Source organism: Prionailurus viverrinus, chromosome C1 (genome assembly GCF_022837055.1).
Source record: "Prionailurus viverrinus isolate Anna chromosome C1, UM_Priviv_1.0, whole genome shotgun sequence".
NCBI classification, from domain to species: Eukaryota; Metazoa; Chordata; class Mammalia; order Carnivora; family Felidae; genus Prionailurus; species Prionailurus viverrinus.
Genome location: NC_062568.1, coordinates 180,546,651 through 180,570,198, shown reverse-complemented (window position 1 = coordinate 180,570,198; position 23,548 = coordinate 180,546,651). Strand labels below are relative to the sequence as shown.

The 23,548-nt window shown below is 54.9% G+C and overlaps 1 protein-coding gene and 1 pseudogene across 1 annotated transcript; both read left to right on the top strand.

The window, feature by feature from the left end:
• The window catches only part of LOC125173858 (40S ribosomal protein S6-like), a 28,970-nt pseudogene extending 8,091 nt beyond the window's left edge, over positions 1–20,879 (top strand).
• TIE1 (tyrosine kinase with immunoglobulin like and EGF like domains 1) lies at positions 1,977–22,383 on the top strand. Its single transcript, XM_047873463.1, has 23 exons — positions 1,977–2,118; positions 4,322–4,633; positions 4,736–4,846; positions 6,221–6,376; positions 6,521–6,652; positions 6,805–6,945; positions 7,135–7,263; positions 8,040–8,185; positions 8,425–8,569; positions 10,910–11,068; positions 11,213–11,350; positions 11,551–11,847; positions 12,424–12,714; positions 12,962–13,152; positions 15,671–15,881; positions 16,044–16,154; positions 16,334–16,524; positions 17,494–17,607; positions 17,710–17,780; positions 18,935–18,975; positions 19,065–19,161; positions 19,246–19,345; positions 21,884–22,383. Exons 1-23 carry the CDS (start codon positions 2,061–2,063, stop codon positions 21,953–21,955), a joined length of 3,414 nt encoding a protein of 1,137 aa, XP_047729419.1. The 5' UTR covers positions 1,977–2,060; the 3' UTR covers positions 21,956–22,383.
• Positions 22,384–23,548: the final 1,165 nt, after the last annotated feature.

Here is a 23,548-nt window from a genome sequence, read left to right as displayed (position 1 = left end):
GGAACATAGTTGGTAGGAATGTAAATTGGTGCGGCCATTGTAGGAAAGAGCATGGAGCTTCCTCCACACTACCATCTGATCCAGTATTTGTCCTGCTGGGTATTTACCCCCCCCCCCCAAAAAAGTGAAAACGCTAATTTGAAAAAATATATACACCCCTATTTTTTTCTGCAGCATTGTTTACAACAGCCAAGATATGGAAGCAACCTAAGTGTCCATCAACAGATGAATGGATAAGGAGGATGTGGTGTAAATATACAACGATATGTCACCCAGCCATAAAAAAAAAAAAAAAAAAAAAAAAAGAGATCTTTAGGTCATGATCAAAGGTTCGTGGGATCCAGCCCGATGTCAGGCTCTGCGCTGACAGTGTGGAGCCTGTTTGGGATTCTCTCTCTCCCTTCTTCTCTCCCCCTCCTCCTCGTGCACTCTCTCCCAATCTCTCTCTCCCTCCCTTTCTCTCAAAATAAATAAACTTAAACAAAAAAAAGATCTCGCCATTTGCAACAACATGAATGGACCCAGAGGGTATTATGCTAAGTGAATTAAGTCACACAAAAACAAACACCATAAGAGTTCCCTTATATGTGGAGCCTAAAAAACAAAGAAACAGACTCAAATGCATAGAACAAAGTGGCTGTTGCCAGAGGGGATGGATAAAATAGATAAAGGGGATTAAGAGGTACAAACGTCCGGTTATAAACAAAAAGTCACAGGGAGTAAAAGTACAGCATGGGGAATATAGTCAACAGTATTATAATAATGTTGTCTGGTGACAATCTACACAGATCGTGAGGAGCACTGAATAATGTATAAAATTGTTGAATCATTATGTTGTACCAACATAACACTGAAACCAACATAACACTGTACGTTAATTATATTAATGTTATATTAATTATAACTCAAATTTTAAAAAAAGGGTGGCCTGTTATGCAGTTAAGTTTCTTAGGCAAAAAGGAATCTCTGCCGGGGCGCCTGGGTGGCTCAGTCGGTTAAGCGTTTGGCTGCAACCCAGGTCATGATCTCGCGGTCCGTGAGTTCGAGCCCCGTGTCGGGTCCTGTGCTGACAGCTCAGAGCCTGGAGCCTGCTTCGGATTCTGTGTCTCCTCTCTCTCTCCCTGCTCACCTTCTCTCTCTCTCAAAAATAAACATTAAAAATAAAGAAAAAATGAATCTCTGCGAGCAGCTTTCTTCCTGGTACAGGCACCCTTTCCAATATAAATTCAGGCAGTTGAAAGGGAGCTATCTGAATCTGCTGGGTCTTAAATATTTTTAGCTCAAAATAATCTTCATGCCAAGGAGGCACATTGCAGGAAGACTTGTTCTGAACCCCTTCACTCCTGTGTATACAAGAGCTATCCATGTTATTAAACTTTTTTGTCCCGTTAATCTGTCTCACATCAATTATTAGAACAGCCAAAGAACCTGGAAGGAAAAACTCGTCCACTCTACATACACAAGACAGAGTCGAAGCGCCTTTCTTGCCCTGAGTGGGAGTTCTTGTGTTCCTTTGTCCACTTTTACACCTGTGAACGGCTCTCCGGAACACCCATGTAACTGTGTCCTGGGCACATACATGAGGAATTGCCTGGGCTGTATTGTGTGTATGTGCTGGGGAGGAGGGGAGACCCTAGAACAATATCCTCCCCCCATCCCTCCTCAATAGGCGGAAGCCACTGGCTTCCTCCCTTTCCTGCCTCCTGCCTCCTGCCTGCTTACAAGACTGAGGACCAGAGGGAGAAGAGGAGATGGGAAATCGGTCCGACAGTCCCTAGGTCTGTCCTTACAACTCTCCCCCACCTCAAGTGACCCCATTCCAGGGCCTTCCAGGCCACACCCATCCCCAGCCTTGGGGGGGCCGGACTGGGGGGGGAGGTGTGCAGAAGCAGGATAAGTCCTCCCCACCCCTTCCCTGCCATCCCTCCCACCCAAGCCACCTCATTTCCTCTTCCTCCCCAGCACCAACACAAACTAATCAGTACAGGCTGACCAGCCAGACCCAGAATAGCTGACCGGAGGCCCCGCTTGTCCTGGCCGACCTGGTCAGCCTCCAGAGTATGGTCTGGCTGGGGCCCCTTTTGCTGCTCCCCAACCTCTTTCTGGCTTCTCATGTTGGTAAGTCTCCCCCAAGCCACCCCATGCCCTCCAGCCCCCAAAGCCCTGATTTTCCCCTAGGAAACCTTATCGTCACTGTCATCACCTTCATCTGCTCCCCAATCAGCTAGAAAGTGGGATCAAGGCCTCTAAAACCCAGGCACTAGAAACCATTGTAGCCTAGAATTGGGAGTAGAGCAGCTATTGACTGAGTTAGATTTTAGGATCAGTAAAGAGCAGCAGGGCCGATGGGGGCCCTGCAGTTTTCAGTGGGTGCTCATATGTTGCTTCAGTGTGTTGGAGTCATTCAATTATTCATTTGGCAAACATTTATCTAGCACCAACAATATTCCAGGAGCTGTGCTACAGGTCATTGGTTGAAAGGCAGACAGCTTCCAGGTCTATACAACAGATTATATGATGCTGACCTCCTATGGCTGTCATGGGGTTTAAATGAGGTAATTTATGCACAGCGTCCAATGCCCAGTTGTTAGATAAGGACTCCTGAATAAGTAGTAGCTGATTCCTTCACTTATGGCCAAAGAGCATTAGAATGCAAAGACTATCTTTGAGTGGTAGTCGGGGATGTGGGACATGGGGTGAAGGATAGAGACAGACACAAGTAGCTCCACAGGAGCACTGAGAAAGAGTCAGCTACTCTGCTTGAGGGCAATAGACGACAAGGGAGTCCACAAAGCCTTCACTAAGAGCAGTGGCCTTCACTCCAGGCAGCCAGAACAGTAGCTGCAAGTCTCAGAGATATGGAAGCGCATGCGAGAGAAGTTTCGTGGAGGGAACTCAGTAGGAGGGGCAGAGTGTGAGCAAAGAGGGGCTCAAGGGCATGCCCTGTATCCTGAGAGCAATGGGGAGCCGTGGGAGGGTTGCAGACCAGGCAGTCACAAGGTCTTAGATGGATCACTTTAGAGGATGAGCTGGGGAAGGAGGAGTATAGCTATTGGGATGATCCGGGTCAGTAAGGGTGAGGGCTAAACAAGGGTGGGCTGAGAGATGGGGGTGAAGTCAAGAGGCTTTAAGGAAATGGAATCTGCAGAATCTTGCGACTGATTGCGGCAGCCAGCATCCCGCTTAGAGGTGTGGTTTACAGTCAGGCAGCCTGGCTCTGCCAGTTATTAATTGTATGCCCTTGGGCAAGTGGCATCTCTGAGGCTTCGTTCACTGGCTATAAAAGTGGAGTAGTAACACCCATGACCCACAATAGTTGTGATAAAATGAAAGAACATGAAATGCCTGGCATATAATTGGCCTCCAATAAGCATTATCGTGAAAATGAGGACATGAGAGGACTCCACAAAGTTCGTGTCTCAGGTGATTGGTGCCGTCTGTTGAGTCAGGGAGCACGAGGGAGAAGCAGTATTGGGGGAGAGCTGACACAAACGCAGGCCCATGCGGACAGGCTGTCCCAGGGTTGTTGACTCAGAGGTGATAGTTACAGCCAGGGGAGGAGATGAGCTTGCTCCAGGAAGCCTGTAGAACAATTACTATTACCCTCGTCTGTAAATGGAAAGACATCAATTTCACCGGGGGATGTGAAGATCCAATGGGAAACAGGTGCTCCGGCATATGGTGGGCGGTCAGTAAATACTAACTCCATTTATTCGTGGTAGGCTTTGGAAGAATATTAATTGATAAGCTAAGTGGCATTTAAACTAGCTAATTACTTGGCAGTTACCAGGCAGGGGCCGAAAAGGAGGGGCTCCCTTCCTTTCTGCCCCGCAACCACCCGGCTGCAGAAGTCCACCTCTCTCTTAGACCCCACCTTAAAGCCCAGCCCCACAAGCCTGTCTAGATGTCTGCAGAGGAAGGGAGGGCTTTCTCCAAGGCGATTCTGTTCTCCATGGCTCTCCTGGCCCGCACCCTCTGGTGGGGGGCAGGGAGAGCGGCTGCCCTCCGCGGAACAGCTTGAGGCAGGTCCGGACTCAAGGGGGCTGCCAGGGAATTAAAAAGTGAGGAAACGGAGACAGAGAGCATAGATCATTCTTTCCGAAGCTGGGCCGCAAAGGGCAGCCATCTGGCAGGAGAAGGTGGGGGCACGAGGAGGCCAGAGAAGAGGCTTTGTTTCGATTTTAGGACGAAGAGACCTGGGGGCGGGGGAAGGGGCCAGTGCGCCGGCGGGAAAGAGGAAGGGAGGGGAGGGAAACGCTCGGCGGAGCGCGGGGCGGGCCGGGGACCCCGTCGGAAGGAGGACTTGGCGTCCCCGCCGCAGGCGCCGCGGTGGACCTGACGCTGCTGGCCGACCTGCGCCTCGTCGAGCCCCGGCGCTTCTTCCTGACCTGCGTGTCCGGGGAGGCCGGGCCGGGCCGGGGTGCCGACGCCTGGGGTCCCCCTCTGCTGCTGGAGAAGGACGACCGCATCGTGCGCACGCCGCGGCCCGCGCAGCCCCCGCACCTGGTGCGCAACGGCTCGCACCGCATCACGCTGCGCGGCTTCTCGCAGCACTCCGACCTGGTGGGCGTCTTCTCGTGCGTGGGCGGCGCGGGGCGCACGCGCGTCGTCTACGTGCACAACAGCCCCGGAGGTGAGTCGGGCCCCGTGGGGCGGGAGCGGGGACGGGATGCGGGGGGGGGGGGGGGGGGGGGGGGGGGGCCGTTGACCTCTGACCTCACCCTCCACCCCGCAGCGCACCTGCTCCCGGACAAGGTCACACACACGGTGAACAAAGGCGACACGGCCGTGCTTGCCGCACTTGTGCACAAGGAGAAGCAGACAGATGTGATTTGGAAGAGCAACGGTGAGAGGGGTGTCTGAACGGGTTGGGCAGGTAAACCTACCTGCCCGAACACCTCCATGCCCTCAGCCTTCCCAGCGTTAGCCACTTACACAGCTTTCAGCATGAAACACCTGTTACCCTCTCCCCCACCAACCTCTGCCCTGGATCAGGTCCTTGATAAGCACCTGTGCCCATCTCTTTAGCTCTGGACTATTCTCCTCCTCTTGCACCCAGAGGACTAGCAGCCTTGGGGTTGGCTGCCTTCTTCCCTGTTACACCCAAATCAGCATTGTGTTAAATCCTCACCTTTGACTCTCCCCCGGGAGTTAGCAGATGCTGTCACATTGCTCACCTGGCAGGGAGCAGCAATCCCCAAGGGGAAGAAGAGAACTGGTAACTGGGCCCAGGATTGCGCCCACCCTGGTCCTATCAGGCCCTCTGGCCACCCCATGGGAGGAAGCCAATATTCTGTGTGGCCCCAAAGATTTAGCCCTCAGACCCACAGCCCTTTGGCTGCCTTTCGCCTCCCTGGGCTCCTGAGGGAAGAGGACCCTTCCCTTGGGCCAAGGGGTTTGCCTCCTGAGCACCAGGCCCCCTAAACTAATGAGAGGTCTGAGAGAGTCAAGTAGACCTGGGCTCCCTACAGTCCAGTCCTGGGCGAAGAGCAAAAAGGAGGTGGGACAGGGAGAGGGATTCTAGTATTTGGGTCTGCAGGTCCTGGAGGAAGAGGCTTCTGGGAGAAGTCTCTAAGTAGATAACCTTTGAACTGTGCCTAGAAGGAGACATCAGAATTAGCCACACAAAGGAGGAGGGAAGGACATTCCAGGAGCAGGACTGGCTAAGAGCAAAGGCAGGAAGTGCCAAGATACCATAGTGTTTCTAGGAGAGAAACCAGCAGTTCCAGAACTCAGGAATGTTAGGAATCAGGCAGGGTGTGGAGAGGTATGAGGCCAAAGGGCCAGGCGGTGGCCAGACTGGTGAACACCATGTGCTAAGGAGCCAATAACCAGGGAGGAATCTGAGCAGGGGGTGCTGCAGAGGCTTCTGTTGGGGAAAATCCCACTGGCTGCTGAGTGAAGGATGACTAGGAAAGCGGGAAGCGGGGATGGAGGCAGAGAGACTGCCTGGAAGGCCGTGGTGGTGGTGGTGGCCTTGAGTGTGGAAAGAACTGGACTGCTTTAGGAGATGAGGAGGAGCCAGACTGAGCAGGACCTGGTGACTTACTGGGGGTTGGTAGAGCATAGAGCAGAGGATGGATGCCAACTTTCTGGCTTGGGGACAGATCCTGGCTGGTGCCTCGGCCCAGTTCTGGCCACTTGTACAAGGCTCACACTGATGTGTCCTGGGCACTGGCTGTCACCGGCGCTGAGGCCCCTGACCCATTTATGCCTCCAGGATCCTACTTCTATACCCTGGACTGGCATGAGGCCCAAGATGGGCGGTTCCTGCTGCAGCTCCCAAATGTGCAGCCACCGTCGAGCGGCATCTACAGTGCCACCTACCTGGAAGCCAGCCCCCTAGGCAGCGCCTTCTTCCGGCTCATCGTGCGGGGTTAGGAGTAGAGGGCAGAGGTGGTGGGTGGCATGGGAGGCTGGGAGCCCCGTGGGCACTTCCTGTAGGCCGCCAGGGCTGCCTCAGTCCTCGGCAGCACCGGTAGGTGGGTGACAGCAACTGGCTGAGAGCACATTCCTTCAGGCTGTGGGGCAGGGCGCTGGGGACCAGACTGTACCAAGGAATGCCCAGGCTGCCTGCATGGAGGTGTCTGCCATGACCTGGATGGCGAGTGTGTGTGCCCCCCTGGATTCACGGGCACCCGCTGTGAGCAAGGTAAGGAGGATGGGGAGCTAGGACCTCGGCAGGAGAGGGTGCCTGGCCGGGGGAAGATTCTTGAACCAAGAGCATGGGTGGTGAGAATGCCCGGCAGGACCTGGACTTTGAGGCCCGACAGTGGACCCCGTGCCCACACGTCTGGTTTCTAGCCTGCAGAGAGGGCCGTTTTGGGCAGAGCTGCCAGGAGCAGTGTCCAGGCACATCGGGCTGCCGGGGTCTCACCTTCTGCCTCCCAGACCCTTATGGCTGTTCTTGTGGATCTGGCTGGAGAGGACACCAGTGCCAGGAAGGTATGGGCTGACCTGCCAGCCATAGTCCCTGACTCGGAGAGCCAGCCACATACTAGACCTGGACCCTCCCCTTTGGCTCTCGTTGACCTACCCGTGCCCTCTCCATCCAGCCTGGCATCACCCAGGCCCCAGCTGTGCCCTCATTGCCCCTGGCCTATGTCCCTCTAACCACAACCCCTCTGTTCCCAGCCTGTACCCCTGGCCACTTTGGGGCAGATTGCCGCCTCCAGTGCCAGTGTCAGAATGGTGGGACCTGTGACCGCTTCAGCGGCTGCGTGTGCCCCTCCGGATGGCATGGAATGCACTGTGAGAAATCCGGTATGATCCGTCAAAACAAGTCAACCTTCACCAGACATCTCTCCCTGGCTCAAGGTCCCGCCCTCAGGAAGCTCACGGCCCAGGAAAAGTTCTCAGTGCCCAGCCCACATCACCCACACGGGGATGGGCTGCAGCCGAGACTTGGGGGGAGGGCCAAGAGGAGGCCCCTGGCCAGGCTGAGTTTCGGAGGGGGCTTCGGGGAAGAGGCGAGATCTGAGATGAGCCTTCCACATGGCTGGGGAAGGAGCACAGGCAAAGGCCTGGGGGCTGAAGACTCAGGGTCGGGTACCAGGACGGTGGAGTACGGGGGCGGGGGGGGGGGGGGAGGGGAGTGGTCAGAGGAGTCAAGCCTTGGGGACTTGGAACGGCAGGCTACCATGACAGGGGCAGGAGGGAATTGCTGAAGAGGCAGAAGGCAGTCAGCTTTCTGTGAGAGAGGACCCAGGCAGCTGGGTGGGGAGTGGAGGCAGGAGACCCCAGAGGGTCTGTAACAGAGCCCAGAAGCGAGTGAGGCCTGAACCGGTGTTCGGGCTGTGAGGCCGGCGAGGGGCCTGCTTTGGCTGAGAGAGGATATCAGGTCGGGGGTGCAGGAGGTAGACCCTGCGGCTGACCGGAGGTGGGGTGCCAGGGCCCTGTAGGACTCTGCTGGCAGACAGCCTTGAGCGACCGAGGCGATGGTGATGCCTCTGCCAAGATGCAGGCCACACGACCAGGGGCACCCTGGTGGTCGGCGTCTGCCTCGCGGGGGCTCCAGCATGTGTCCTTCCTCTCCCTAGACCGGATCCCCCAGATCCTGGATGTGGCCTCGGAGCTGGAGTTCAACTTGGAGACGACGCCCCGGATCAACTGTGCGGCCGCAGGGAACCCCTTCCCAGTGCGGGGCAGCATGGAGCTCCGAAAGCCGGACGGCACAGTCCTCCTGGTCAGCCCCCCGCCCCTGACCCCAGGCCCCCCATCCCACCAGCCTCACGGTTGCTCCCTCAGACCCCTGACCCCTCAGGGCTTTCTCTAGGCGCTACCCGCTGGCCCTACCACAGGTCAGATGGGGTCAAGCTAATTGCTGAGAAACTACCACTGGTCTTCTGTCCCCTCATCCGTCCCCACATCTGTCACATGGGTGCACATTCTCTATGGTCTGCCCCCTTTCCCTGTCTCTCTCAGTCCACCAAGGCCATTGTGGAGCCAAATAGGACCACAGCTGAGTTCGAGGTGCCTCGCTTGGCCCTCGGGGACAGTGGGCTCTGGGAGTGCCGTGTGTCTACGTCTGGTGGCCAAGACAGCCGACGTTTCAGGGTTAACGTCAAAGGTCAGTGATGTCCCGGGGCCATGGAGGATGGGCAGTGGGCAGAGTGGGCACTAGGTGATGCCGCTAAGACTGGGCATTGTAGAAGGAAGGGAGAGGACATCTAAGGTCACAGCCCAGGACCAAGCAAAGAAGAGGTCTGGGCTGGGCAGTGTCAGAGCAGGAACACAGCTCAGTGCTATCTGGAGAGGACATCCCATGCCCTAGAAACGGGATACCCTCCTGCCTGGCCATGCTGGCCCTCTCCACCTCTTCACAGCCCCTGCACGCAGCATCCCTTTAGCTCTGCCTCTGTGATGCTGCTTCCTGCTCTGAGTCATACTCCAGGGCTCTCAGTGCCGGGACAGGGGAGCACATGGGACGCCTAAGCTCAGAGGGTAACCTGCTGCCCAGAGGAGCTGCATAGAGTTTCCCCAGTGAGTAGGGAGGGAGTGCCCAGGATGGCCCAGAGTGGAGCCATCCAGCCCAGCTCAGGTGTCTCTTCACCTTCTCCAGCATCATAAACCCTGGCTTCTCTCTTTTTTTTTTTTTAATTTATTTATTTTGAGAGAGGTGGGGAGAGGCAGAGAGACAGGGAGAGAGAGAATCCCCAGTAGGCCCTGTGCTGTCAGTGCAGAGCCCGATGCGGAGCTCAAAAGGGGCTCAGTCTCACGAATCATGAGATCACGACCTGAGCCGAAATCGAGAGTCAGACAGACGCTTAACTGACTGAGCCACCCGGGTGTCCCCAGCTCCTCTTGCCCTCTGCTCCTGACAGCCCACCCCCATGACAGAAGCCCAGACCTCCCTCATCTTCCTCTTCCTTCCCACTGGCTCACCGCTACCCCTCCCACAACTTTGTGGCTGCCCCACCAGCAGGAAACATCAGTGTGGCCAGGCTCCACCTTCAGCCTGTGTCTTCTCCCCAGGCATCTGACCTAGGCAACATGGGTTCAAATCCTCCCCACAAATCCCTGGCTCTGTTGCCTTAAGCCAGCTGCTTAGTCCCTCACTGCTTATTTCTCTCTACAGTGAGGACATCAGCGTTACACTAGCTAGGATTGCTGTGAAGCAAGTTAGATGATACCTTTAATGCATTTAAGTTGCATTTAAGTTAGATGATGCGTTTAAGCCCTTAGCACAGTGCCTAACACAGGGCCTGTGCTGGATAAATGTTGGCATTTATTGTCATGATTCTTAAAGGGTCCTCTCCCAAGTTTCAGCTGTTCTCTGGCAATGCCCAGGCTTGATCTGCAGGCTAGACCACTCTCCTGAGCTCCAGACCCATTTGGTGGGACCTCCAGAAGTGGGATTCTGGCTCTGAAGTCAGCGTGGAAGTTCCCTGGTGTATGATTCAAGGGCCCACTTCATCTCCATCCACCTCCTGGACAGCCCTAGGCACAGGGGGCTCCACAGATCCAAACCCGACCTTCATCTCACCTCCTCATGATGTGCTCATTTCTGTCAGACACCACCGTGTCTGAGCTCTCAACCCCGCATCCTCTGCCCTGCCTCCTGCCCTCCCTCGCTTCCATCTACCCATTCCCCCATCCTTCCATCCTGCTTAGAAAAATCAGTCTGGAAAATGTTTGAAAGTGGCAAGGGAATCAGTCATGGCATTGATCTACTGATCTGGTAAGAAAAGCTAAGGCCAGGACAAGGGTGTCATGGCCATGGAATGAGGAAGCCAGGCAGGAACACAAAAGCTATTTGCAGTGGAATTGGCTGATTCTAGGTGGCCTGACCGACAGACCAAGTTCAAACACTGGTTGTACTTCCTGCTGGCTGCATGTCCTTAGGCAAGGTAGATGTCTCCGAACTTCAGTTTCTTCGCTCATAACCCAGGGTGAGAGCTCCATCTGAAAAGTAGCTGTGAGAAGTAGAGATTGTACCTAGGAAGCAGCTGGGATAGAGCAGGTGCTTCACCACTGGCTACCTTTCCCCCCCCCCCCCGCCCCAGTTAAGAGAGTGACAAACGATAGGGGGAGGGGCAGAGAGTAGGCTGATCCCATGTTATCTCCCTGCCTTGGGTTTCAGCCCCCTCTGTCTCCCCTACACTGCGTGGACAGCATACCCTCCCCCAAACCCATCTAGCCATATCAGACCTCTTTTAATGTCTTTGGGGATACTCTCACATCCTCATTGCCAGATCTGTGTGCCCCGAGCTGCTTAGGGGGCAGAATGCTATCCTGCTTGAATGCTGGCCATTCCGGTCATCTGTTGAACTTGGTCTCTCCCCAGCCTAGAGGGGGCCCTGATCCAAACCAAGACCCAGAGATCTCTTTGGCCAGAGTAGAGTCCTCTTATTTTTCTGAGGACTGGGCAGGCTGTCTGGGCCCTGCCTTACCTTGGGTCTCCTGGCAGTGCCCCCAGTGCCCCTGACTGCTCCGCGGCTCCTGGCCAAGCAGAGCCGCCAGCTCGTGGTCTCCCCACTGGTCTCCTTCTCCGGGGACGGACCCATCGCCTCCGTCCGCCTGCACTACCGGCCCCAGGACAGCACCACGGCCTGGTCCGCCATTGTGGGTGAGCAGGGAGACAGCTGGGGGCGGGAGGGGGACTGGGGCAGGACAGGGGTGTTGGGTAACAATGAGAAAGGACAGAACGAAAGGGGGGAAGACGGCAGCTTCTGGAAAAGGTAGGGGGCTGAATGATGTGTCCTGTCCCCAGTGGACCCCAGTGAGAATGTGACTTTAATGAACCTGAGGCCGAAGACAGGATACAGTGTCCGTGTACAGCTGAGCCGGCCAGGGGAAGGCGGGGAGGGGGCCTGGGGGCCTCCCACCCTCATGACCACAGACTGTCCTGGTGAGAGGCCAAGAGTCATCCCTTCCTGTCCCCCCAGGAGTTACTGTTCCTATGCACTCAGCAGTTGTCATGTCTTGTCCACCCCCAGGGGCCCCTGCCTTTCCCACTGGAGTTTGTCCCACCCTGTCCTCTGGGGAGCACTATCCTGTCCGGCCCCAAGGACCCGCTGGACGGTTCTGACCCCTGACCTCCGGTCCCAGAGCCCTTGCTGCAGCCATGGCTGGAGGGCTGGCACGTGGAGGGCCCTGACCGGTTGCGAGTGAGCTGGTCCTTACCCTCGGTGCCTGGGCCACTGGTGGGCGATGGTTTCCTGCTGCGCCTGTGGGATGGGGCACGGGGACAGGAGCGGCGGGAGAACGTCTCGTCCCCCCAGGCCCGCACCGCCCTCCTGACTGGACTCACGCCTGGCACCCACTACCAGCTGGATGTGCGGCTCTACCACTGCACCCTCCTGGGCCCTGCCTCGCCCCCTGCACGCGTGCTTCTGCCCCCCACTGGTATGCTCAGGAAGGGGGCTATGGGCTCGGGATGAGGGGAGGACATGGGACACAGGAAACGCCAGACCCGTAAGGACACGGGAGGTTACAGGAGAGCGGATAGACCTAGAACACAAGACGTGTGGAAAACGTGGGCATAAGGGAGAAGCAGGATATCAGACAGACGTGAACACAGGGAGGACGTGGGGTGGGCAGATATTGGAGGCTGGTGGGGACGTAGGTCAGCAGGAGCATGTGGGATGGGGAAGGATGGGGAGGTCATGGTTTACGGGGAGAACAAGGTCATGGGGAAGGTATGGTGTACCAGGAGGACATGGGGATCAGGGGAGCACAAGGCACATGGGGAAGGCCCAGCACACTGGGAGGATCCAGGACACCAGGACGGCCTGGCACAGAAGGAGAATGAGGGGAAGCAGAAGCTTGGGGATGAAGGGAAGGAGCCATAGGGAGAGGAAGGCAGGGTGGCTCCCATTCTGGGGTCCACCGAGCAGGGGACACAGCTAGAATGGATCTGACCCCAGAACTACATACCCTGCTCCTGCCTGAGCCCCGCCTTCCCCGCCCCCACCTCCCCAGGGCCCCCAGCCCCCCGACACCTCCATGCCCAGGCCCTCTCAGACTCTGAGATCCAGCTGACATGGCAGCAGCCAGAGGCTTCGGCTGGGCCTATATCCAAGTACATCGTGGAGGTGCAGGTGGCTGGGGGCTCAGGCGACCCCCTGTGGATGGACGTGGACAGGCCCGAGGAGACAAGCACCGTTGTCCGTGGCCTCAACGCCAGCACACGCTACCTCTTCCGTGTGCGGGCCAGTATCCAGGGTCCCGGAGACTGGAGCAGCGTCGTGGAGGAGTCTACCCTGGGTAACGGTAGGAGCTCGTGGCTTGGGAGCTAGGACACCCAAGGCCCTTCCCGACAAGTGACGAGAGTCCTAGTACTGGGGACCCTGACCCTTCCCTTCTTAGGACCCATTGTCCTAGCGCTAGGAAAATCCTGTCACTCCAGTGGACCGTTGGCCCTCGGCCTGACACCCCTCGTCCCTCCTGGTACTGGGATCTCTGACCTCTCCCTCCCTGACCCAGGCTTCCCACGATCTGCCCCTCTTATTGTGTCCAGGGCTGCAGAGTGAGGGCCCGGTCCAAGAGGTCCAAGCGGCTGCAGAGGGCCTAGATCAGCAGCTGGTACTGGCCGTAATGGGTTCTGTGTCTGCCACCTGCCTTACCATCCTGGCTGCCCTCCTGACCCTGGTGTGCATCCGCAAAAGCTGCCCGCACCGCAGACGCACCTTCACCTACCAGTCAGGATCGGTCAGTCCCCTGTACCCACCCACGTGTGCACACCCCCATCTACGTTTGCGCACACACAGTACCCGTACACCCGAGTGTGTGTGTGTATGCACGCGTGTGTGTGTTTGTGTTGCAGCCATGGGACTGCACTCAGCAGTGCTCTAGGGCACAAAACAAAGTTGTTTTTATTTTTCTAGAACTGAACTGCGTTCATAAGTCAATTTATGTTACTGGTGAATATCGCCGGTTCAAAATAACTCTGTTCTGTCCGTGTTTCACCACGGTTAATTCAGGGTCCTCCCGCTTCTCACTGAAGGTGCCGTAAGCCTGGGTGGCATGGTGCTGACACGGGGTGGGAAGGGGGGCAGGGGCACACCTGGGTCTCATGCTGGCATCCATCCTAGCAGACCCTCCTGGACATGGGAGCCAGCCTCCATCTGCACACATTTGTGGCTGATGCCCTTAGCCCTTCTGTGGCCTCCTGCCAACAGGCCGCTCGTACTGTGAGTTCCTGGTCCCAGCCTCCATGTCTGCGAGTGTCAGGGCCAGCTCCAGGAGACTTCAGAGCCCTGAGGTGCTCCCTGTGCCCTGCGAGCATGTTCTGTGGCCCTCATACCCTTTGTCACGACCCCTGTCACAGTCGTTCCTACTGCTCCAGAGTTGTGCCAGCTCAAGGCTCACCTGTTGCTGCCGGGGAAAGGCAGTGATGCCTCCTCTCTTCCTGGCCTCGCCATAAACCTGTCTGTTCTCGGTCTGTGCCCCTCCAGCCTGCGGGCCCGTACTTGGGGTGGGGATGCGGGGCAGTGCTGGCTTCTCTTTAGGGACCCAGCACCACCCCCTCTTGTCACCACCGCCCATCCCTCTCTCCCACCTTCCCACCCCCCACTGCTGTCCCTGATGATCCAAACTCTGCCCTTGGTCCTCCGTGCCTGGGCTCTTGATAGTTACAGCCAAGCCCTGGCATTTCAAAAAAAACAAAAAACAAAAACGAAAACCACCACCAACAAAAAAACCCTCTTCTGTCTCAAGGGCTGATCCTTGTGATAGAAAGTCTAGTGTCCAAGGCTATTGTCTCTGCCATGCCTTTAAAAACTCCCTTCAGAGATTCAATTGGCTTCTTTGTTCCAGGCTGCTCCCTCTGAGGTCAGTGCACACAGAAAGCCAGCCGCTGCTAAGGTGGGGGAAGGGTAACGAATACAGATGTGGAGGGAAGGAGGTGGGAAAGCAGAGTTTTAACATACATATATATATAATCCTAGTTTCGAGATCTGCCCTGCCACATGTGCCTGCATGAAGGTGTGTGGGAGCGCCACACAGGAGTACCTGTGTGCATCCACTTGTGGGCACCCCCACCTGTGTATGCGTGTGTCCCCGTGCTTGTGCTCCTCCGTGGGATGGGTACGTGTGCATGCACATGCCTATATATGGTGCCGCTGCTGGGCCACATGTGCGCCCTCAGCGGTTGATGGCTTCAGGTGAATCCACGTGCCCCGTGTCCTTTGCCCTCGCCCATGGATCTGAGCTTCAGCTCACTTAGGGAGCCCCGCCACCAGGTCTGTGTTAACCCCCTTCCAGTCCTCATAGCGGCAGTGCCCTTGGTCCCGTTCATCTGTTTCGTTTTCCTGCCATCCGCCCTGCCCAGGTGGCCCAGCTCCTACACAGTTGGGGGAAGTGGATGTTCCTCTTTGTGACAGTCTTTCTATCTTCAGCTCCTGGGTGGTTTTAGAGCTGTAAACGGATGCCAAGTGGGTCTTCTTCTGCCACTGTGGAGAAAACCCCTCCACTGACTGCCAGCAGCTTGGGGCTTAGCCTGTAGTAGGTGCTCAATAAATGTATCCTAGCCCACTGCCCAAGGCTAGAATCCTCTCCAGAGTATCCTTGATGGCAGAAAAGCCTGGCTGTGACATCAGCACAATGGAAAGCTCACCACTTCCCATCACAGCTCACTCCAATTCTTTCCTGTTCTAAATGTTAGAGATGTAGGGGCACCTGGGTGGCTCAGTCAGTTAAGCACCCGACTCTGGATTTCAGCTCAGGTCACGATCTCATGGTTCATGAGTTTGAGCCCCGCATCAGGCCTGGCGTCGGGCTCCACACTCTCAGTGTGGAGCCTGCTTGGGATTCTCTCTCTCCATCTCTTTCTGCCCCTCCCCAGTTCTCTCTCTCAAAGTAAATAAATAAACTTAAAAACTTTTTAGAAATATCCTCTTTCCATTGACTCATGGCTTCATGGCTTCTAGCAACCCTAAGCCCCCCACACCTGTTTTTCCAGAGCCCCGCATACCTACCTGCTCCCCAGGCTGTGGCCTCTCCATCTCTCTTCTTGGACATTTGTCCACCCAGCAGCCCCACTGATGGCTTCGTCTTCTGTGATACTCAGTATGTGTCTTCTGAATGTCTGTTCCTGGCTGACCACCAGAGTGCCCTCTGCGTGGGTCTCTTTCCATTTGTCTAGCTATTCTTTGATGCCTGTCTGTGCCTTTTGCCGGCCCCGTGTCTGCTGCATGGACTGTCTGCCCATTTGTCCCATCCTATGAAGGGTGAAGAAACCATCCTCCAGTTCAGCTCAGGCACCCTGACGCTAACCCGGCGGCCAAAACCACAGCCCGAGCCCCTGAGTTATCCAGTGCTGGAGTGGGAAGACATCACCTTTGAGGACCTCATTGGGGAGGGGAACTTTGGCCAGGTCATCCGGGCCATGATCAAGAAGGATGGGCTCAAGATGAACGCAGCCATCAAGATGCTGAAAGGTTCCCTGGGAGTGACCCCTGACCCCAGGCCTGCCCCCCTCCTTTGTCCCACAGATCCCAGGCCCTACCTGGCCCCCTCCCGCAACTGACCCCAGCCCTCTCTAGCCATGCCTCTTCTCCAGAATTATTTCTGGCAAAAGTGATGTTGGCTTCTTTCCACAGAGTATGCCTCTGAAAATGACCATCGTGACTTTGCGGGAGAATTGGAAGTTCTGTGCAAACTGGGACATCACCCCAATATCATCAACCTCTTGGGGGCTTGTGAAAACCGAGGTGAGCCCCCAGCTCATCACCTGCCCCTTCTTCCAAAGCCCCGTCAACAGCCATCACCTCTGTCCACGTCACTAGCTTGCCGGAGCTTCAGGCTCCCTGTCTGCCACCGTTGGGTGCCTGCTGCCCACAGGCTGCCTGCATAGAAACCTTCACCCTGTACCTGTCTCCTTCCCTCTCAGGTTACTTGTATATCGCTATTGAATACGCCCCCTACGGGAACCTGCTAGACTTTTTGCGGAAGAGCCGGGTCCTGGAGACGGACCCAGCCTTTGCCCGGGAACACGGAACTGCCTCCACTCTCAGCTCCCGGCAGCTGCTGCGCTTTGCCAGTGATGCTGCCAACGGCATGCAGTACCTGAGCGAGAAGCAGGTGAGTGTGGGGAGGGAAGGCGTGCCAGAGGGGGCACTGGGTCAACTGCAGGAGGTAGAGTCAGCAGGCTGTCATTGGATGTGGGGTCGAGGAGCACAGAGAAGGATGTGACCCTGAGCTGCTGGCCTGGCTAAGTACGCGAGAGCACAAGGCGAGAAGCAGGCCTGGAGGAGGTGTTGCGTTTGCATCGGAGGAACATCTTGGTGGAGATGTTGAGTCGGCGGTTACAGATGCCGGCCTAGAACTCGGGAGAAAGAGCTAGGCCAGAAACAACAATCTGGAAGCTGTCATCCCACAGATGGTGGATGAATCTCATGGTGAGGGAGTGGGTGAGACCCACCAGGACAGGGTAGAGGTGGAGCAGGGAGTGGAGGCCTGAGCCCCAGGGTGAGGACATCCCGCTTGAATGGAAGGAAGGAGGGGACAGTAGCAGGAGGTGAGCATGATGCTGAGGAAGGACATTTTAAAGTTAGTGGAGTTTTGAGGGTCTTTGAAGCAGAGGAATAGGGGCCAGTGAGAGGGAGGGTTTGATGGAGAGAAGTCTCTGAGGAGGTTGGAGGACCTTGTGGGGAAGACTTGGGACTCAAGGGAAAGGTCACTCTGGGCAAGAGGAGGGCCTTCCCCACTTTCCTCAATGAGGGGAGAGGAAAACGGGGCGGGGCGGGAAGGGAGCAAGTGAAGAGAAGGAGATGCGGCGTGGTCACCAAGGACAAGCCCGCCCTTGTCCCAGGAAGAAGGATGCAGCCTGAGCTTGGCCATGGACAGCTCATAGGGAGGAAGGGACAACCAGCAGTGTGACTTTTCTAAGGCAGGAGTCGCTGGTCCAGGATAAGGCCTGGTTGACTGGGAAGAAGGGTGAGGGGCTCTTACAGGGATGGAGGGCCAGCTGTGGGGCCAGACTCCTCACTGGTCGAGGAGTCCTGGCCTTTCTCATCCCCAGTCTTCCCTGACTTCTGACCGTGCCTGCAGTTCATCCACAGGGACCTGGCTGCCCGAAATGTGCTGGTTGGGGAGAACCTGGCCTCCAAGATTGCCGACTTTGGCCTTTCTCGGGGGGAGGAAGTTTATGTGAAGAAGACGATGGTAAGTCTTAGTCCCCCCGCCTCAGGTTCCATGCCTGCCCCCCAGAGCCCCACACACCAGTCCCTCCTCCTCGCCGAACCCCTCAAACCCACTCTCTCCCAGGGGCGTCTCCCCGTGCGCTGGATGGCCATTGAGTCTCTGAACTACAGCGTCTACACCACCAAGAGTGATGTGTGAGTATGGGGCTCAGAAGGAGCAGGGCTTATGGTCCCGCAGGGATGCACACAGACATAACGTAGACACGCCTCAGACACGTCTCAGATAGTACAAGGCACAATTGGGACATTCCCAACGTATATTCCACGTGTGACACAAGTGTGCCTTGGATATACCTTGGCGATGCTCAGCATCTTAGTGGGAAGGCGGAGGGGGGTGGGGGGGCGGTGCTAGTTAGAAGGAGGTGTGGTCTTGGAAGGTGTTTCAGTGGTAGGATTGGGGTAGGGAAGTTTAGGGCTGTGCTCATCTAAGAGACTGGGAGATACCTTGGAGAGGTTTGGGAATGTGGGTGGATAATGCCTAGGTGGATGGAAAGACCACCCCGGGAATCTTCTCACCTTCGTCTCTGAAGGGTGGTATCATCCCCACCTGAGGACCTAACCAGGCCATAACCCCCAAGACCCCCTCTTTGTGCTCCTCACCCCCATATGAGCATCGTGGCCCACCTCTGCTCCTCTTTCCAGGGAACCTGGCCTGCCCATCCCTCCAGCTCTGGCTCTGCCCATTTGCCACCAGCCCTTTGGCCTGGCCTGCCTTGCTCACTGTCCATCACACCAACCGCCCCTCTGACCACCACTCAACTGCTTCCTGCTTCTGCCCCCAAACCCCCTAGGTCCCCTCCCCCTGACTAGAACTCCCACCCTGGTCTCACCTGCACGGAGGTTGCAACAGCATAAGAGGCAGTTAAAAGCAAGGGCTTTGGAATCAAGTTGTCAGGGTTTGATTCCAGTTCTATCACTTACTAGCTGTGTGACCTTGGGAAAGCTAGCTAATCTCTCAGTTCCTCAGTGTCTTCATCTATAAAATGGGGAGAATGATAGTACCTATATCATAAGGTTGGTGTGAGGGTTAAATGAATTAACATATACGTTAAATGATGAGTGCCTGGCCCATAGTAAGTGTGTGATACAAATGTTAGCTATGATGATGTTGAGCCTGGGAGTGGCTACGAAGGACTTTGAGTGGACAGAGACGGCAGCTGGCCAAGGCAGACACTTGCAGAGTAGACACACGCAGGGGGCGGGAGGGGCGGCACCCTTGGGGTAGATGGACACTGAACTGCTGGGCCCCGGGGTCTAGAAGATCACTAAGTACATCCTTCTCATTTCAGTTGGTCCTTTGGGGTCCTCCTCTGGGAGATCGTGAGCCTTGGTGAGTCCCTGACCCTCACCCCCCCAGAGTGCCCTCTCCTTACCCCCACCTCGGTCCCTGGGCTGAGAGAGTTTTGTCCTCTCCTGCAGGGGGCACGCCGTACTGTGGCATGACCTGTGCTGAGCTGTATGAGAAGCTGCCTCAGGGCTACCGCATGGAACAGCCTCGTAACTGTGACGATGAAGTGTGAGTCTCCTCAGCCTGGAGCCCCGTGACCCCATCACCCCAGCTAGCCCTGACCCCTCATCTCAGCAATGCCCCCATCTGCAGGTACGAGCTGATGCGTCAGTGCTGGCGGGACCGTCCATACGAGCGACCCCCCTTTGCCCAGATTGCACTGCAGCTGGGCCGGATGCTGGAAGCCAGGAAGGTGAGGAGGCTGGGGTGACGGGGACTAGGGCTCATCAGGCTCCAGGGGTGCCCTCTCATACCAGCCAGAGAGCAGCAGCCTCTATGTCCTTGTCCCCACCACTTGCTGCAGGACAGCTAGGCGGGACCTCTGGATGCCACCCCCCCTTTCCAGTGCCCCATGGGTTGGACACGAGGCTCTCCTAACTCTTCTGAGGCCTCAGCAGCAAATCCCTCCCCTAGCTCCCAACTGTTTACCCATCTTCCTCTGCTGGGGCTATCAGCCCATTCTCCTCTGGGCCACCTCTCCTCACCTGGCACAGAGCCAGAGTGACAACGCATAAATGGCCAACCAACCAAATGGGCGGATGGAGGAATGAATGATACAGTAAGTGAATGAATGGAAAGAATTAGTGGATGGATGATGTAATAAACATATGAATAAATACATAAATAACTGACTCTAGTAACCATGTGGATAAATAAATTATCAGATAAATATAAATGAAGAAACCTATCAGAGTAAATGCAAAAAGAGTTCTTCGTTTAAACTAATGACTGAATAGCCATAGGAATTCGCAAACTGTCTCAAGAATAAAGGAATGATCAGGAGCACCTGGCTGGCTCAGTTGGTGGAGCATTCTTGATCTCAAAGTTGTGAGTTCGAGCCCCATGTTGGGTATACAGATTACTCAAAAATAAAATATTTTTAAAAAGCAAGCAAAAAGTAAGGAATGACCAAATAACCATATAAATGGCTAAATCACCAAAAATACCCTGACGAATAAATGAATGAATGAACAAAAAATTCACTTGTTGAGTGCATTAAAAAAAAACTAAGATGTAGGATACGAAAGATGAGATATATGCAGTGGACCCTTGAACAATGTATGACTAAGGGGTACCGATCCCTTATGTAGTCAAAAATCTGCATATAACTTTTGCCTTGCCCAAAACTTAATTACTAATAGCTGAACTTTTGACTGGAAGCCTTACTGATGACATAAACGGTCAACTAACATGTATTTTGTATATGTATTATACATTGTATTCTTATACTAAAGTAAGCTAGAGAGGGGCGCCTGGGGGGCGCAGTCGGTTAAGCGTCCGACTTCAGCCAGGTCACGATCTCGCGGTCCGTGAGTTCGAGCCCCGCGTCGGGCTCTGGGCTGATGGCTCAGAGCCTGGAGCCTGTTTCCGATTCTGTGTCTCCCTCTCTCTCTGCCCCTCCCCTGTTCATGCTCTGTCTCTCTCTGTCCCAAAAATAAATAAACGTTGAAAAAAAAAAATTTTTTTTTAAATAAAAAAAATTAAAAAAAATAAAAAAATAAAAAAATAAAGTAAGCTAGAGAAAAGAAAAAGATCATGAAGAAGAGAAAATACACTGACAGCCCTGTACCACATTTATTGAAAAAAATCTGGTATAAGTGGACCCATACAGTTAAAATCCATGTTGGTCAAGAGTCAATTATGTATACAATGGACTATTACCCAGCTATAAAGAGAATGAAATCAAGGGGTGCCTGGGTAGCTCAGTCGGTTAAGCATCTGACTCTCGATTTCAGAGTCTCATGGTTCATGAGTTCAAGCCCCGCATCAGGCTCTGTACTGACAGCATGGAGTCTGCTTGGGATTCTTTGTCTCCTTCTTTCTCTCTCTGCCCCTCCCCAACTCACACTTTCCAATAGATTTTTTTTAATATTTGTTTGTTTTTGAGAGAGCACGAGGAGGGGAGGGGCAGAGAAGGAGGGAGACAGAATCCAAATCAGGCTCTGAGGTTGTCTGTGCTGTCAGCACAGAGCCGGGCATGGGGCTCAAACTCACAGACCACAAGGTCATGACCTGAGCTGAAGTCCGACACTTAACCAACTGAGCCACCCCGGCGCCCCTACAACTCTCTCTCCCCCCCCCCCTCAAAAATAAATTAAAAAATAATAAAAAGAATGAAATCTTGCCATTCACAACAATGTGGATGCATCTAGAGAGTACTATGCTAAGTAAAATAAGAGAGAGACAAATACCATAGGACTTTACTTATGTGTGGAATCTAAAAAATAAATAAAACAGAAATTCATAAATACAGAGAACAAACTAGTGATTGCTCGAAGGGGGAAGGGGGGCAAAATCGGTGAAGATTAAGAGGTACAAACTTCCACTTATACGATAAATAAGTCACAGGGCTGAGAAAGTACAGCATAGGGAACAGAGCCAATGATACTGTAATAACTTTGTGCGATGACAGATGGTAACTGTCAAATCACTATGTTGTACACCTGAACCTAATACAATATCGTACGCCCACTACACTTCAGCGAAAAAGTTTTTTAAAAGAAGAAAAAAGAAAAAAAATTCCTGTGGAGCAATTGTGTCCAGGGCCTCTCACCTGGATGCCGAGCTGTGGTCTATCCTGGCTGGTGAGGGCTGCCCTCAGCCATAGGGCCATCTTGAATCTAGTTCAGTGTCTCTTCAAGTGCCCCAGCACCTGGAAGTCAGGGAGCTCCAGGCCAGAGTCGCCCGCATCCCTAGCCCCCACTAAAGCTTGCTCTGCCCCCCCCCCCAGGCCTATGTGAACATGTCGCTGTTTGAGAACTTCACTTATGCGGGCATCGACGCCACAGCTGAGGAGGCCTGAGCTGCTGTCGAGCCAGAACCGGGCTCTGCTGGCCAGAGCAAGCTCCGCTGTCCACCCTGTGACTTCGGATCCTCGCAGCCTCTGACCTGAACTCCCTCAAGCAATTTTTTTTTTAACTTAAGAAAAGAAGGGACCCTGGGGTGGGGTGGGCATAGGGGCCTTGGGTCCTCATCCCTCGCAGCTGCTCCCAGGCCACGTGCAGCTACTCTTACAGCGACCCTTCACACCCTTCCTTCTAGTTGAGCTGTTCCACGAGTGTACCCCTCTTCTGCCACTCCCCACGCTCAACCACCCCCCTCCCCCCGCAGCTCCTCCACCCAAGCCTGCACCCACACCACTAACATTCCCCTTTAGGCTACGTCCCCGCCCCCCACCCCCAGCCCCCAGCTTTGTAATCCCAAAACAAATAAATGCTCTGAGAAACTCCAGCCCACGTCTTCGACTGCTGGCCAATCCCAAGGAAAAGTCGAACCAGAGGGCAACTGGACTAAGAAAAGAAACGCTGTCCCGAGTTGCACAGTCGCAGGCCCAAACCCTCTGTTGGGGTCACCTCTCCATGATGGGGGTGCTGTGGAAGGCCCATTTTACGCAGACCCCACCACCCACGTGTCTGTGCTATGAGAAGCCGTTTCCCCATCGCCAGCAGGGCTCCCTACATCTCGCCGTAGCTGCCAGTCTAGGAGTCTATGCTGGGTCCAAGCTGCACGCCAGGGGTGACTCAGACTGACGCCTCGGCGCCACACGGGTTCCGACTTCTCCTTACGTCTCCAGGTGGCCTACCCTGGTAGGAAGGCTTGGTAGCCACCTTACTGGCCGGCCTGTGGGCCCCAAAGGAGGAAGGCAGAGGTCACTTCGAACTTCAGCCAGCCACAGTAGGATTCCTTTGCCTTCCTCAGGGTCTCATAGTGTGCCGGGAGGCGCCCTTGTCCTCCGAGCTAGGCCCACATCGCTCCCTCGGGCTGGGTGGCCCTCAGGTTTGCTTCTCCTTTGGATTTGCCACTGCTGTCCTCAGATTTCTCTCCCACTGATCCTTAAGAAACAAGACTTGTGGGCACCTGGATGGCTCGGTCGGTTAAGCGTCCAACTTCAGTTCAGGTCATGATCTCACAGTTTGTGAGTTCGAGCCCTGTGTCGGGCTCTGTGCTGACAGAGCCTGGAGCCTGCTTTGGAGTCTGTGTCTCCCTCTGCCCACCCCTATTCGCTCGCTGTCTCTCCTTCTCTCTCAAAAACAAAAAAGAAACAAGACTTGTCCTGCTGCACACTTTTTTTTTTCCAGTGAATCAGATGAAATCAAAGAAAGCATAGCACAGTGTGGCATTGCTTAAGAGCACGATTCTGGAATCCCACAGACCCATGTCCACCTTCCTGCTATATCACCTACTGTCTGTGTGACCTTGGTGGAGTCACTTAACCTCTCTGAGCTTCATTTTTCTTCTCTGAAAAATGGGGTTAGTAATAGCTGCCTTACTGTTGTTAGCACTGAGATCACACTGGCACGGGCTGCATTGAGGCTGGTACATAGTAAGTACTCAGTGTCAGCCGATGTTATGTACAAATGCAGGGAGTTTGGAAGGGGTGGTTGTGATGATCAGA